Genomic DNA, 13566 nt, shown 5'->3' on the forward strand with positions numbered 1-13566 from the left:
ATTCTCTGCAATAGAATAGCTTCCTTTAAACTTGAAAACCAACGTTGTAGGTTATGTCCTCAAAACAGCATTGCATGCAGGCAGGCTCTGGATTGTATATTTTTGTGTTTTCTTATTTGTTCTGCTTTTATTATGGGTTCAAGGCTTTTCTTATGGTAGGGGGAGAGCTAGTAGAATCTAGAAAGTGTTAATGTATATTAGACACAATAGAGTTGGTCTTGCACATTGCAGTGTCTCTTCAGGTGTCTATTAGCACAGGCTTCAGTGTTCTCAGTCTGGGTGCTCTGTTTGCTTTGTTTGAGAGGTCTGGTTTCTACTTCCCAGTAAAACTGTCAAGGGTTTCTATTCTCTCTCACCCTCTCCTTCCCCAAATATAGAAAGTTCACTTTGGATATGTCAAACTAAATCCTCCTCCTCTTGATCTGCATTATAGAAAAAGAGGAGTGCTGTAAGTAATGCCTACCAGGTGTTCTCCTTTTATCAGCAGTGCAGGGAGTTGGGTATTACTACTTAACATTTGGGTTCTAGCCAGAAGTATGAAATTAGAAAGCTTTTTCAAGATTAACCCTAATTTTGAATTCGCAATTCAAAGGGATTTTAGTCCTCATAAGGTTATCATCCAAAGCTATTGCTGAGTGCCTATACAGAAACAAAGCTGAACAAAAATTCATATCTGGACCATTTTGATTTTGTTCTGTTCAGTAATTTCCTATATAAATTAGTCAGGCTATAAAGTAAACATAGTCTTCAAAAGTATTTGTTGACCTGGTGATAAGTGTCCACATAACTTAAGCAGATACTTTTGAAGTCCCTGCATGTTAGAAAATACACAGTTCAAAAGTTTGCATACTATTTAATGACTCTTTTTAAATACAGATAAATTTTAAGAGGTTAAACACTTGAATATAGGTGTATATGTTTGCCCTGTGTTGCTCAGTTTTCAGTTGTTGAGCAGTGGCAAACATCCTAACACCCAGAATTTAAATAAACATTGGTGCCATTGGTGATCCTGAAACCACAATTATTTGTGTTTTCCTAGATTCCTATGGAATTAGAACCAGTATGGGTAAATTCAGAAGAAAGACTGTTCTTATATCTCATCCTGCTGGCCTTCCCCAAACTAGTGTGCTCCATATATTTTGGACTGCAACCACGATCATCCAAGACTTTTGGCCATGCTGACTGGGGCTGATAGGAGTTGTACTCCAAAATATCTAGGGGCCACTACATTGGAGAAGAGTGAAGGCAACTTATTGGATGGCTATTGGTTGGCTATTGGTGCCTCCAAACTTACCTTGAGTGAAACTCTTACGTTTAACTCCCAATATTGGCCAAAGATAACGTGGGAAAATTTTGATTCTTTAAAATAGTTTAGTGTAAGGTCTAAAAGGAATAGAATAGACTAAGGCAACCATTAAAAATCCTATTTGCTGTTTGTGAATAGGACTTGGGCAGCTGATGCTGTTGCAACAACTGCTCTCCTCTTCTGAGGCAATTTGACAAAAGAGCTCAGGTTTAACAAGCATGAAAAAGCTCTTCTGGTATTTGGCAATAGTACCCTTGGAGCAGGAAGCCCAGTTGCTCAACGTTAGAGCCCAAGACTGGAAAGCGTTTTGTGGTTGACCATTCCACTCTCTGGATGCTTAAGTGTTGGAGTAGTGCATGTTTGCTGCAATAGTTTTGCGATGCTCTCTTTGCCCTGGTGTTCCTTCAGTCAGCTCAGATGCAGCTGCTACCCACTGTCAATTGCTGTGTGGCCAGGCAAGCAAATTATTTCATTACTCACCATAAGTAATTGGAGTTAAGCTTGTTATGGCAAAGTTGTGTGTCTGTGTGTGTGTGTGTAACTTAGTGTTTTTGTTTTACATGAATGTGATCAGTTTAATGTATCGATTTCCCCAGTAGTACAGGGCCCATCACCACAGACTCATCTTAATATGGGAAGTGAGAAATACTAATAAACAATACAGCCTCATGGAGACTGTTATTCTTCCTAATGGTTATATTGCAAGTCTGCATCTTCCCTGTGATGAGAGTTTGATTACATGAAAATACACTGTTGGCAGGTTTGCTTTTTGCCTTTGTCCCCTCACCTCCCCTTGTTTAAAAATCTGCCTCTTGTATTGGTTAATGTTGACACTTCAGGGCTGTTCACACAACATGCTAACCCACATTCAGTGGTTGAGTGTGGGTTGTTTTGAATCGTGGGTTGTTCGTTGAATCGTGTGGTAGCCTGTTGTCTGAACGAAGCCAGGGTGGCTTGTTAACCATGCTGTAAGGCTTATTTTCTTGAACAAGCCATCTTGAGAACCCATGGTATGTTGTTGGGTTCAGGGTAGTTAACAAGCCAATTCAATAAACAACCCACAGTTCAAAACAACCCACATTTAATCACTGAGTGTGGGTTAGCCTGTTCTGTAAACAGCTACTCCCTCTGTTACTTTTGTAAGGATTCTCAGTACTCCATTTTCATTCTTTCTAATCTTCTAGTGGAGACAACAGCAGTAGTGAATGAAGTATGCAATTAATTATTGATAATAGCTATTTCTTTGGTGCTAATATCACTAGTTCCTTGCCTATCCTATTAACAGAGCAGTTTTCAAGATGTGGTGGTCTTTCTGATAAGAACCCTCAGGATTTCTGTAAAGGTTGACTGTAATGCCATGTTGCATATGATTTCTCTTATATGTGCATTCCCCTGGCCTTGCAACTTGGGTGAACAAATTGGTCTTAAATTTCTGAGAGATGCTTGCTTACTTCCTTGATTTTTCATCTTCTGAAAATGTGGAAAAGGGTGGATGGTAGGATAGCTTAGTCCCCTGATTGGGCAGGAAGTGAAGTAGTGGTTCTCCTTTTAACCTGGCAAAGCTCTGTGGTGATTTCATTAAGTTAGGAGGACAGCACTTAATCCTGGAAGGTGAGTTTAAGTAATCCAGATACCTACTAAAGAGAGAGGTGTCCTATCCTGATGTCTAGTGGGGAAAAATCAGTCTTGCCCAGATTTAGTAGGCTATGGATTGTAAGAGTCTGCTTATGCTCTGGAGGAAGACTTATACGTTACCTATATTACAAAGCAGCAGTCTTTTCATAACTTGAGAAATCTGAGCTCTTCTAGCCTAGTAATAATGACTATTTTTTAATAATACAGAAATTCGTGGGGGGGGAGAACCCCCTCCAGTATATTTATTGGCTTTGTAGTTGCATATTTCATTGAATAACACATTTTAGATTAAGATAATGTTTACTGCTAGTATTATTTAATAAGAATCATGGTTCTGAATGCAGACTTCAGTATGCATGACAGCCACATTGTATTTAGAGTACATAATTTTAAAATTATTATCTGCAGTATTAGTCTGGTTCTGATAGGCTTCTGTCTTGTTTTGACAACAGTCTAAATCCTGCCTTGTCAGCTAATCTTCTTTATTTAAAATATTTATATCTTTTCTTTTAATAACCTCTGTGTGGCTGCTAAAAACATAAATGCTCCATTATAACCCATATTATAATACGGGTTGTAGTAACACTACAACCCATATTAGATTCCTCTGGAATGATTGTAGGGTTGAGCTTAGACTTATTTTGGGAAAAGAGTTCCACAGATGCATGCTGCCATGAAAAAGGCACTCTCTCCACTCTTATGATCTGCCCAAGAGGTGAGAACTCTCTAGAGCAAGGCCTCCCCCATAGTTCTTAAAGGGCAAGATGGTTCTTATAGGAAGAAGTGCTCGTTGTGGCATGCTGTACCAAAGGCCTCTAAGGCTTCTGGTAAGGGCTGATCTTGCAAGTTACATTTTGCAATTCATCTAACTCGTGCAGCTGATCTCATGTCTGCACACAGTGAAATATCATGGTTATAGCAGGCTTTTGCAATGATCTCTCTCCACATGCAATGATATCCTCTACATGGTGGCAGTTGACTTCTAATCAGCATTTTTTTTCCTTGTCTGATGCTGGTTGTACTCTGGTTTCCTTTTGCATTAAGTATTTTACTCTTTTCGGTATATTTTTGTGCTGCTGTGTGTTTGTATTTTTATTACTATATTTGTATTGTTTGCTGCTTTCAGAAGTCTTGGGAATTGAAAGTGCAGGATATATATTTGTGAAATACTGAAATCTATGCACTTCTTGTTTTTAGCACATCTTCGTTGCCTCCCCTAGACTGGCCTTTGCCGACTCAATATGGACAGTGTGAATTGAAAATAGAAGTACAACCAAAAACACATCATAGAGCACATTATGAAACTGAAGGTAGTAGAGGAGCAGTAAAAGCATCTACTGGTGGGCATCCTGTAGTGAAGGTAAGAAATGCTGATATAAGTATTTTCTCTGAACTACCATTTCTCTTGAATGTTGAAGACTGGGATAGAGAGAATTATCTACAGGAATGAAATTAACTTAATACTTCTTACTAGGGCTGTGCACTGTCCCCCTGCTTCGCTTCAGATGCTGCTTCGGACCTTCCGAAGCAGCCCTGCTTTGATTCAGACCCCATCTGCTTCATTTCAGATTCGGACCCGAAGAGATTCAGATATCCGAATCATTCTGATATGACATTTTCCCATTGACTTGCATTGGAAAATAGAAAACGGACATAGCTTTTTCAGTTTTCATGATACATACATGAAATTTGGGGGCATCTCAGCCCCCATGGAGGGGATTCAACCTGCCACCGCTCAGACAGTTTGGCCCAGTAATTCTTGTGCTCAGTGCAGGTAAAATCTGCTGTTCTCAGAAACTCAAACCAAAGGTTGTAAAGGGATAATCAGGGAAGTTAGGTGTTTAAGAAGTGATTAGGAGGGAGGTCACTATCCCTAATCTGTGCTGTAGGTTTCTTTGAAGTGGAAATAACCCCTCTCCCCTAGGACTACTAAAGTTGGTAATCTGGGGCCAGATAAAGTTGGCAGCCAGGCTGTGGACTGCCAGTCTGCCATCTTGCATTTAAGAAATTATTGATTCATGCAACTGTGGTAAATATATGGTGGATTTCTAAAGACTGGTCAACTTAATGTGCCTAGCTCCATCTTTTCTAAATCCATATAACTTCCTTCTCTCTCTCTCTCTCTCTCTCTCTCAAGTACTCTGTTTGAGGTTTGTTCCTCAGATACTACTGCTGTTCTTTTCATCAAAGGACTTTCATAAGGTGTTATCTGGAGGCCTGAGAAATGTCCATAGTAGTAGCAGTCTACCAAACGCTTTTATACATTTTAAAGAAAAACTCATTGCGTCCCAGTCCATCACATGCTCAAATCTCTCCACAACCTATGATGTAATGCTGCAATTGTCCTTAGCGATAAGCGTTACAAAACAGACATTTACAGAGAAGTCCTATATACCAATTATGCCTCATATTGGGCTTGCTTGTTTTGCTACACAGTGGAGTATTATTTAAATAATAGATGTTATGTGTGTAGTGCTTTGCCCACTGTATTTTGAAATGTGGATGTGTGTAGTGCTTTGCTTGACCACAACACAAGCGTGTGCGCGCACGCGCGCGCACGTGCAAAATAAAATACAGAACTACCTACAAGCAAAGAAAAGAGGTTTTAATTTGTTTTCTTTTAGGAAAAGATATATAGTCCAAAAGTGGGAAGGGAAGGAGTACAGGAATTGAGAGGGGTGGTGGTCGGGGAGCAAGAACAAGGAAACAAAGGGAAGTTATATATCTTTTGTAAAAGGATCTAGCAAGAAAAATAGAAAACTGCAAAGATGTTTTTGATTTTTAAATAAATACCGTAGAAAAGAAAGCAAGGAAATAGTTGAATTGAGAAGGGCTGGGTGGGATAGAGTCCACTGTTCACGTGCGCACATGCACGCGCACCCCCCCACAATCTAACCAAATAATTTCAGAGCTCTCTCCAGTAACACCACCAGATCTCTCTCTTGCATGAACAAACGCAGGCTTTTTTCTCCAGTGTATCCAGTATTCCCACCACCACCACCACTACCATTGTCACTGATTAGAGACTGCTGGGTTATGTTCAGCCCTAATTTGGCAACTAGAGTTGCCATTCGCCAGAGTTCACTCCCACCTCCTCCTCTCTTCCCCCCTCCCTCCTTCTTCTCTCCTCCTCCCTGATCTTTCTCAAGTTGATACATTTTGGAGACAGGCTGTCGGCTTCAGAAGTCATCAGAAGAGCTCTGAATCTCTGAGGTGGACCGAGGTGCTTCGTAGGTGACCCGGTTAGCTTCTGGTTTGCTTCATATCACACCGAGGCACCCCAGTTTGCTTCGGGATTCGAATTTGGCACCGAAGCAATGCGCAGCCCTACTTTGTACCACTATTCAAAATGCTTTGTAATTTAGCACTCTACAGATTACTTTTGGCAAATGATGGTTGCATTCAAGGGACCAAGTGCATCTCCACTGCTACCATAATGCCCCCTGTGTCAGTATGCGACAGAGGTGTGGATGGGCAGCATTACTGAGTCTGTATGTGTAATTCTTGTATTCTCCTTTCTAGCCTTACAGCTATTGTTGAAGTTAGAAAACAAAATGAGACTCCCATGCCTTCTGTTTTCAGATAAATACAAGTTATTTCTGTTAATTAAGATAAACACATGACTTACTTACCTCTGCCTCATTCAGATTGGTACTTCAGGTAGTTCTGGATTGCACCTTTTTAGGGGGTGGGAGGGCAGGATGGGAAGCCTAGAAATGTGCAAGATTAGAAATATCTAATTCACTTAGATGCAATACTAATTTTGGGCTTTTAACCAAAAACAATATGGTTAATGGGGGTACTTCTTTCCTTACACTTTTTGGGCAAGGAGCAATCAACATACCAAGTTACACAGAGACTGGGTTTGCATGACATGCTAACCCCTCATGAGTGACTGCCCATGATGGGTTAGTGTGTCATATGAATCCAGATTGTTTTTATCAGGGTGGGTTGTTTTTCCCAAACAGCCCACCCTGGGAACCAATGACATGCCAACCCATTGTGGGTAACATCAGGCAGTGAGCCGTTCAGCAAAAGCAGCAGCAACCCCTGCTGCTCTTGCTGAGTGGGGTTGTGATTGCCGTTTGTGATTATGGCCAAGGCCCTGCCAGTGCCCTTCCGCCTTGCCTGTGACAGCCCCTCCAGTGGTGCCCAAATGGCACCATGGAGGGGCTGTCATGGGCAACCTCTTCGCCCCAATTGATCCCCCCTTTCCCGGCTCTGATCGTGATCTTGGTTGAGGTTGGAACCCTTTTAAACAAATTCCCCAGCCCTGTTTTGTGCACAAACAGGGCTGTGAAACTTTTTTAAAAGCACCCCGTCCAGAAAATTGGATGGGGGGATCCACTCCCCCACCATGGGCCCTTGGGGCCACAGCACCCATGGTGGAAGGTTGGATTCCCCCTCCAATCTGTGTTTCAGGGACAGGTTGCTTTAAATCCGAATGCCAGTATATAGAGGTAACTATCTCCATAGGCTTCTATTGTTATTAAAGTGCCCCGTCCCTGAAAATCAGATGTGGGGGGAGTCCAACTTCCCACCATGGGCCCTTGGGGCAACAGGACCCATGGCAAGGGTTGGATTCCCCCCCACATCAGATTTTCTGGGCGCGTGGTAGGAGAAGGGCTAAAATTACCCACTTACCTGCAGGTTTCCTATTCGTGCCCTGGTGATGGAGCCCTTTTAGGGGTTTCCCAATATGCCCCCCCCCCCCAGCACCCCGCTCCTTCTCATAAAAAAGCAGGTTTGTCCCCAGGTCAGGGGAAAGATTTTTCTCACAGCTTGACTTCTGGTGGTTACACCACAAGAAAGATCTTTTCCCTGCCCTGGGGAAGGGGACTTGATACATGCTTGCCCCTCCTGCACCCCTGTTTGTTTGCCAAGTGCAACATACAGGGGTGAAGGAGGGGAAGCCAGTATGCTTTGGTTTCCTGCTGTTGTGTATCAGCGGAAAATCAAAGGGGGAATACAACATTTCCCGTATATTCCCTGGGCAAAAACGGGACCAGGAAAAGTAGGGCTCCAACCCCAGTCAAGATCATGATCAGAGCCAGGAAAGGGGACTTGGTGGTAGAAAAGACGGGTCTGCTGCCAGGTCCCCTGGGATGCTGGGTGGAGGCCTGAGGGAGAGGAATGAGGGTGGGAGAGGGAAAACAAGCCATGCACTGTGGCTTATATACCCACTTGTCTGGGGGGTGGACTAACTACCAGGGTAGGTTGTTCACAAAACAACCCACCCTACATGGCTAGTCACCCATTATGGGCTAGCAGGATATATGAATGCGCCCAGAATGCTTTCTGCTTTTTGCCCATATTACATGTATTTAAAGTAAGAAAAAATAATTTCTGATCCTGATCAGCAATGCAAAAGAGATGGAGCCTGCTGTTGATACTAACTAGGTTTGCATGGAATGCATGCGCTCCAGCAGGTGTGATCTGGTTGTTGTGTGCTGGGATTTTGGTACTCAGGAAGGCCAACAGAGGTGTAACCCTAATTGTAGTAGATTGTGCTGTAAACTGTATTTTACATGTGATAACTTAAACAAAATGGTCTGATTTAAAAATTGGATCAGTAGGTGGACACTTACGTACTGTCATAAAAAAAAAAAAGAAATATGTTACATTAACACTTTAAGACATGGGAACAGTGTGTAGTGTTTAGACTGGGGTGGTTAACTTGTAGGCCAGAACATCTGAAGGGCCACAGCTTCCATCAGCACCAGCCAGCACAGCCAGTGGCGAGGGAGTAATGCAAGTTGCAAGCCAAAACATCTGGAGGTTCAGAAGTTGACCACTCCGGGTTTAGATAAACTTTAAAATATCAGTGACTTTGTATGTTATATATGTACTGAGACACTTTATTGAACTTTAATAGTACAGAGTTTCAGTACAGGCACAGACTCATACGTATTGAACAATACCTGGTAGGAGGCTAACAGCACAATCCTATTCATGTTTCCTTGGAAGTAAGTTCCATTGTACTCAGTGGGACTTACTCCCTAGTATGTTTAGGATAGCTACATTTGGCACAGATGTTTTTATCAGCTGCTTCTCATGTAACAGGTGGAGAAATTGAAGACTGAATATCTCCTTTGTGTAGTTTGTTAAAGTTTTGAGCCTTAAAGTGATTTATTTTAGAGTTTGGCAGTAACAGGCTTTTTTTTTTAGCATAGGCATAATATAGTTTCTTAACAGTGCCCATTAAGGTCCATTTAATTTTGAATGTTTCTCACTGTTCAAAATAATTTTGCTGAATCCTTCATTCAGTTTGAAACATGCAAGAAATAGGGTTTTTTTCTTTCAAGTTTGCAACTGGACAGGAACATTTTTAATACAGAGTCCTACTGCCTGGCCTTTACCCTACATCCTGTGCAAATCTTATACCTTGTGGTTTTAATTTTTGTGAACCGCCCAGAGAGCTTCAGCTATTGGGCATTATAGGAAATAAATAAATAAGGTCATACTGTTTTAAGGTGAACTGGTGTTCAAATGTGTGTGCGTTGTAGGAAAACGTTTGCCAAACAGGCTGCTGGAGTGGGGAGAATACCAGTTGTATTTTATATTTTTCCATTTCTCCTGCTGTGGAAAAAGCTTGAATTCCTGTTCTCTTACAAATCGTCATCAACCTGTGAGATAACGTTGGCCAAGAGAGGGACAGGGTGATTGTGACTCTGTTGATTCTCTTGGATCTCTCAGTGGCTTTCGATACCATCAACCACGGTATCCTTCTGAGTAGGCTGTTTGGGCTGGGTGTTGGAGGTACTGCATTGCAGTATCTGCACTCCTACTTGGATGGCTGATTCTAGAAGGTGGTGCTGGGGTATGGTTGCTCTGTCCCTTGGCAGTTACGCAGTAGGGTGCCACAGGGCTTTATTTCCAACCCCCTCCCCCCCCCAATGCTGTTCAACATCTTCATGAAACCATGGGGGGCTGTTATCCAGAGATATGAATTGAGGTATCTCCAATATGTGGATGACACCTAGCTCTACCTCTTCTTTTAATCAAATCCAGGTGAGGTAGTAGGTGTTCTGAATCAGTGCCTGAGTGTAGTAATGGACTGGATGAGGGTCAATAAACCAAGGCTCAATCCAGACAAGATGGGAGGTACTCATAATGGGTGATTCTTCTGCCTGGATGAGTGATATTCAGCCTGTTCTGGAGGGGCTTGCACTACCCCATATGATCAGGTTTGTAGTTTCGCAGTGTTCTTAGATCCAGCATTATCACGGAAGGCACAGATGGCCTCAGTGTCATGGGGCACCTCTCATCAGCTTAAGCTGATATACCAGCCATGACCCTATCTGGACAGAGATAGTCTAGCTATAGGTATCCCTATTCTGGTAACCTCTCCTTTAGATGACTGCAATACATTATACATGGGGCTGCCTTTGAAAATGGTCTAAAACGTCAGTTGGTCCAAAACTAGAGCAGCAAGATTGTATGATCCGCACTGGCTGCCAGTCCATTTTTGGGCCCAATTCAAAGTGCTGGTATTAACCTACAAAACCCTAAATGGATTGTCTCCTTCTGTATATACCTGCCTGGATCCTAAGATCATCCCCAGAGGCCTTTCTCCAGGTGCCCCGTGGAATGAGGTGAGGTGGGTGGCTACTAAGAAAAGAGTTTTTTCAGTGGTGTTGCCCTGTTGTGGAATACCTTCCCCAGAGAGACTTGCCTGGTGCCTACATTGTGATCTTTCAGGTGCCAGGTGAAGCCGGGCTTTGTAGTTCTTCAGTTTTAAATTGCATTAGTGCGTTTTGAGAACTTTTGCACTGTGGCCAACTTTTACCTTGGTTTTTACTTTGGTTTTATTTCATTTCAAACTTAATGTTTTAATGTATTTTATGGTTTTAAGTTCACTTTGTGAACTTCCCAGATAACTTATTGTCCCTAACAGAAGTGTAATTAAATAAGTTGGGATGTCTGCAACAGTTCACCTCCCATTTGTGCATTTGTTTGTAAACTTCCTGAAACTGTTTCACTAACTTCTCTTGACATGTATATGATTGATTCTTGGGGAGAACTGGTGGGAAAGGGTGACAGTAGTTATTTTTATTTATTCAAAACATTTTTACCTTGCTCCTCAGTCAAAAGGCTCCCAGGGCAGGTTACAAGAATCAATAATTAGTCCCTGCCTTCAGAGACACAAGGGAAGGGATTGGGAGGGAGGAAGCAAAAAGCGTGATGGTGATGCTTGATTCAGTTGCTCAGATGGATCGAAATATACCTGTTCTGGAATCAGTTGTACTGAGGTTTATGGACGTGCACCCAGGTAATTTTAGACTTAATAGTCTTACTCCCACCCCTTTAGACAGCTGTGAGTATTGCCTCAGTTATGGAATAAACAACTAACATTTCTTGTTAGAGCTCAAGCTAAAGTAAAATAGTAAACAACTATTTAGTTGTTAGCCTGTTTGCCAAACCTAATTTAAAATAAAAATCTGAGTATGTTGCAGTTTCACATTTTAAATTCACTTAGATCACGGTGCCATCATAACTACAGGAATAAATGGAGCTTGCTTCTGCTGCCCTGCCCTACACATTTATTTGGGTATAAACACCATTTTGTTGTAGAAAAGGATAATCTGTTGTTAAAGTAAAAATAATAAATCAGCATCTATACCAATGTCTGTGCCCGGCTGGCTGCCCCCTTGTTACAGAATGTTTCTAAAAATAAGAAGAAAGGATGCTACAGTGAGCAGAGGCTGTCCTGATGGGCCCCAATGTTCCCATACTGGCCCAGGTGCTGACACTGGGCCAGTTTGCTGCTGCCCCCATCACTGCCACTCTCTGTGTGGTTGTTTGCAGGACTGTGCATTGTATCGCTGCAGGTTTGCACTGCACCTATTGCCTTCTGGGCTCTTTGTTGGTCTGTTCCTCTTTCTTTTCTCCTCTTAGGCAGTTTCTCTTCTTTTGAGTTAAAGCCTATTCTGTTTCTTCTCCCATCCCCTCCGGGCAAGATGTTTCTTCAGACACCCTTCTGGTGGCATTTGGGGAAGGGAGGGGCCACCACTGGGAATAGGTGGTGGTAACTTGCCAAGTTGTGTCTGCTTCAGTAGCAGCCCATGCAGGTGGGGTGCACTACTATTCCTCACCTCTGCTCAGAACTAGCTGCTGATCTGGGCAGTTTTTGTTCACTATCCCCCGGTGGAGTGCGAGGAGCCTGATGACCTGTGGTCTATACATATTAGGCAACTACTGTACAGACCAGGACTGCTGCCTTGCATTCTTGCTCATCCCTATGTACTGGACGCAAGAGACCTTCCCTTTTCCCCTTGTGTGAGCTTAATTTTAGAGCAATGCTCCTGTTATTAAAAGACTTGCCATAGCACGATGATGTTGTTTGCTCCACTTTCAAGTGTGCTTTAATGTGTCCAAATTGAGTTATTGTCTCTTCTATTTCAATAGCTTAGTTGGCTATCTGTGCTACTCCTACTGTTTTGCAAGGGATGCAGTCTTCAAAAACAGCCTCTTTGAGCTATTTGCCAACAGTGTAGTTTACGTACAGCTGGGATTATTGAACTAACTTTGCATTAGCTGACAGTTTACAAGGATTTTCTGGTTCTATAAATGGCTATTAGAGCCAGTTAAATCATAGAATAGTAGGGTTGGAAGGGGCCTATAAGATCAGTGAGTGTTGTGATGTGATGTGATTCATAGAATCCTAAGCACAATGCACGGAGCCTTTTATAGAGCACCATTTTAGCACTAAGTGTTAAAATGGGTTGTTTTTATTCTTGAAATAAGTTGCCTCATGTGAGTCTTTGTAACCAACCAATGAAAAGAGACATTACTAGGAATAGTGGCAGAAGGAATTATTGATACCTTAAAGTGTTAAGAAATATCAAGTTAGTCATGGGGCTCACTGGGTGACCTTGCTCATGTCCCTGTCCCACCTAATCTACCTCATGGATTATTATGAGAATAAAACAAGCGGGAGTATCCAATAAGATATGAGTGCTAACATAAATTAAGAACATAAGAAAAGCTATGCTGGGTCAGACCAAGGGTCCATCAACTTAGTATTCTGTTCACATAGTGGCCAACCATCTGCCTTTGGGAAACCTGCAAGTGGAACATGAGTGCAATAGTACCCTCTTGCTCATGTTCCCCAGCAACTGGTGTAGATAGGCATACTGCCTCTGATACTGGAGTTAGAATATAGCCACCAGGACTAGTAGCCATTGGTAGCTTTATCCTCCATGAATTGTCTCTTCCCCTATTAAAGCTATCTAAATTGGTGGACCTCACTACATCCTGGGGTAGCAAACTCTATAGTTTAACTGTGCCCTGTGTGAAGAAGTAGCTCCTTTCTTACTTATATTGTGCTAGCGTAAGGGTCCTCTAGTGCAACCCCAGTACTGTTAGCTAGTATGAGTGGTTTTCTGGGGAGTCCAGTTGTGCCAGCTAACCCTATTGGCGTTGTGGTAGAGGTTTCTTGTGCTAGCACAACATGATTTATGTTAGCGCTTATGTCTTATTGGATACTGTCTAACATAACCTAGTGTAAACTGCCAGAGCTTCTTGGAGGACTGGTAGGCTAGAAATGTGATCAAAACATGATGAAATAAATTTAGTTCAGCCTTAGAACTGAATTTAGGACAATTCTGGCCATGATTACCAAG

The 13566-nt window shown here is 42.3% G+C and overlaps 1 protein-coding gene across 2 annotated transcripts in view; it reads left to right on the forward strand.

Annotated features, from left to right (window-relative positions):
• NFATC3 (nuclear factor of activated T cells 3) overlaps positions 1-13566 on the forward strand; it is a 76896-nt gene that overhangs the window by 18547 nt on the left and 44783 nt on the right. For both annotated transcript variants that reach the window (XM_084812010.1, XM_084812009.1), the window contains exon 3: positions 4139-4301. In XM_084812010.1, the coding sequence (XP_084668136.1) occupies positions 4139-4301 (163 nt within the window). The remainder of the gene's footprint in view (positions 1-4138; positions 4302-13566) is intronic.

This window comes from Heloderma suspectum, chromosome 8 (genome assembly GCF_057233095.1).
Source record: "Heloderma suspectum isolate Gila_16-S chromosome 8, 16-S_ref, whole genome shotgun sequence".
In the NCBI taxonomy this organism is placed as follows: domain Eukaryota; kingdom Metazoa; phylum Chordata; class Lepidosauria; order Squamata; family Helodermatidae; genus Heloderma; species Heloderma suspectum.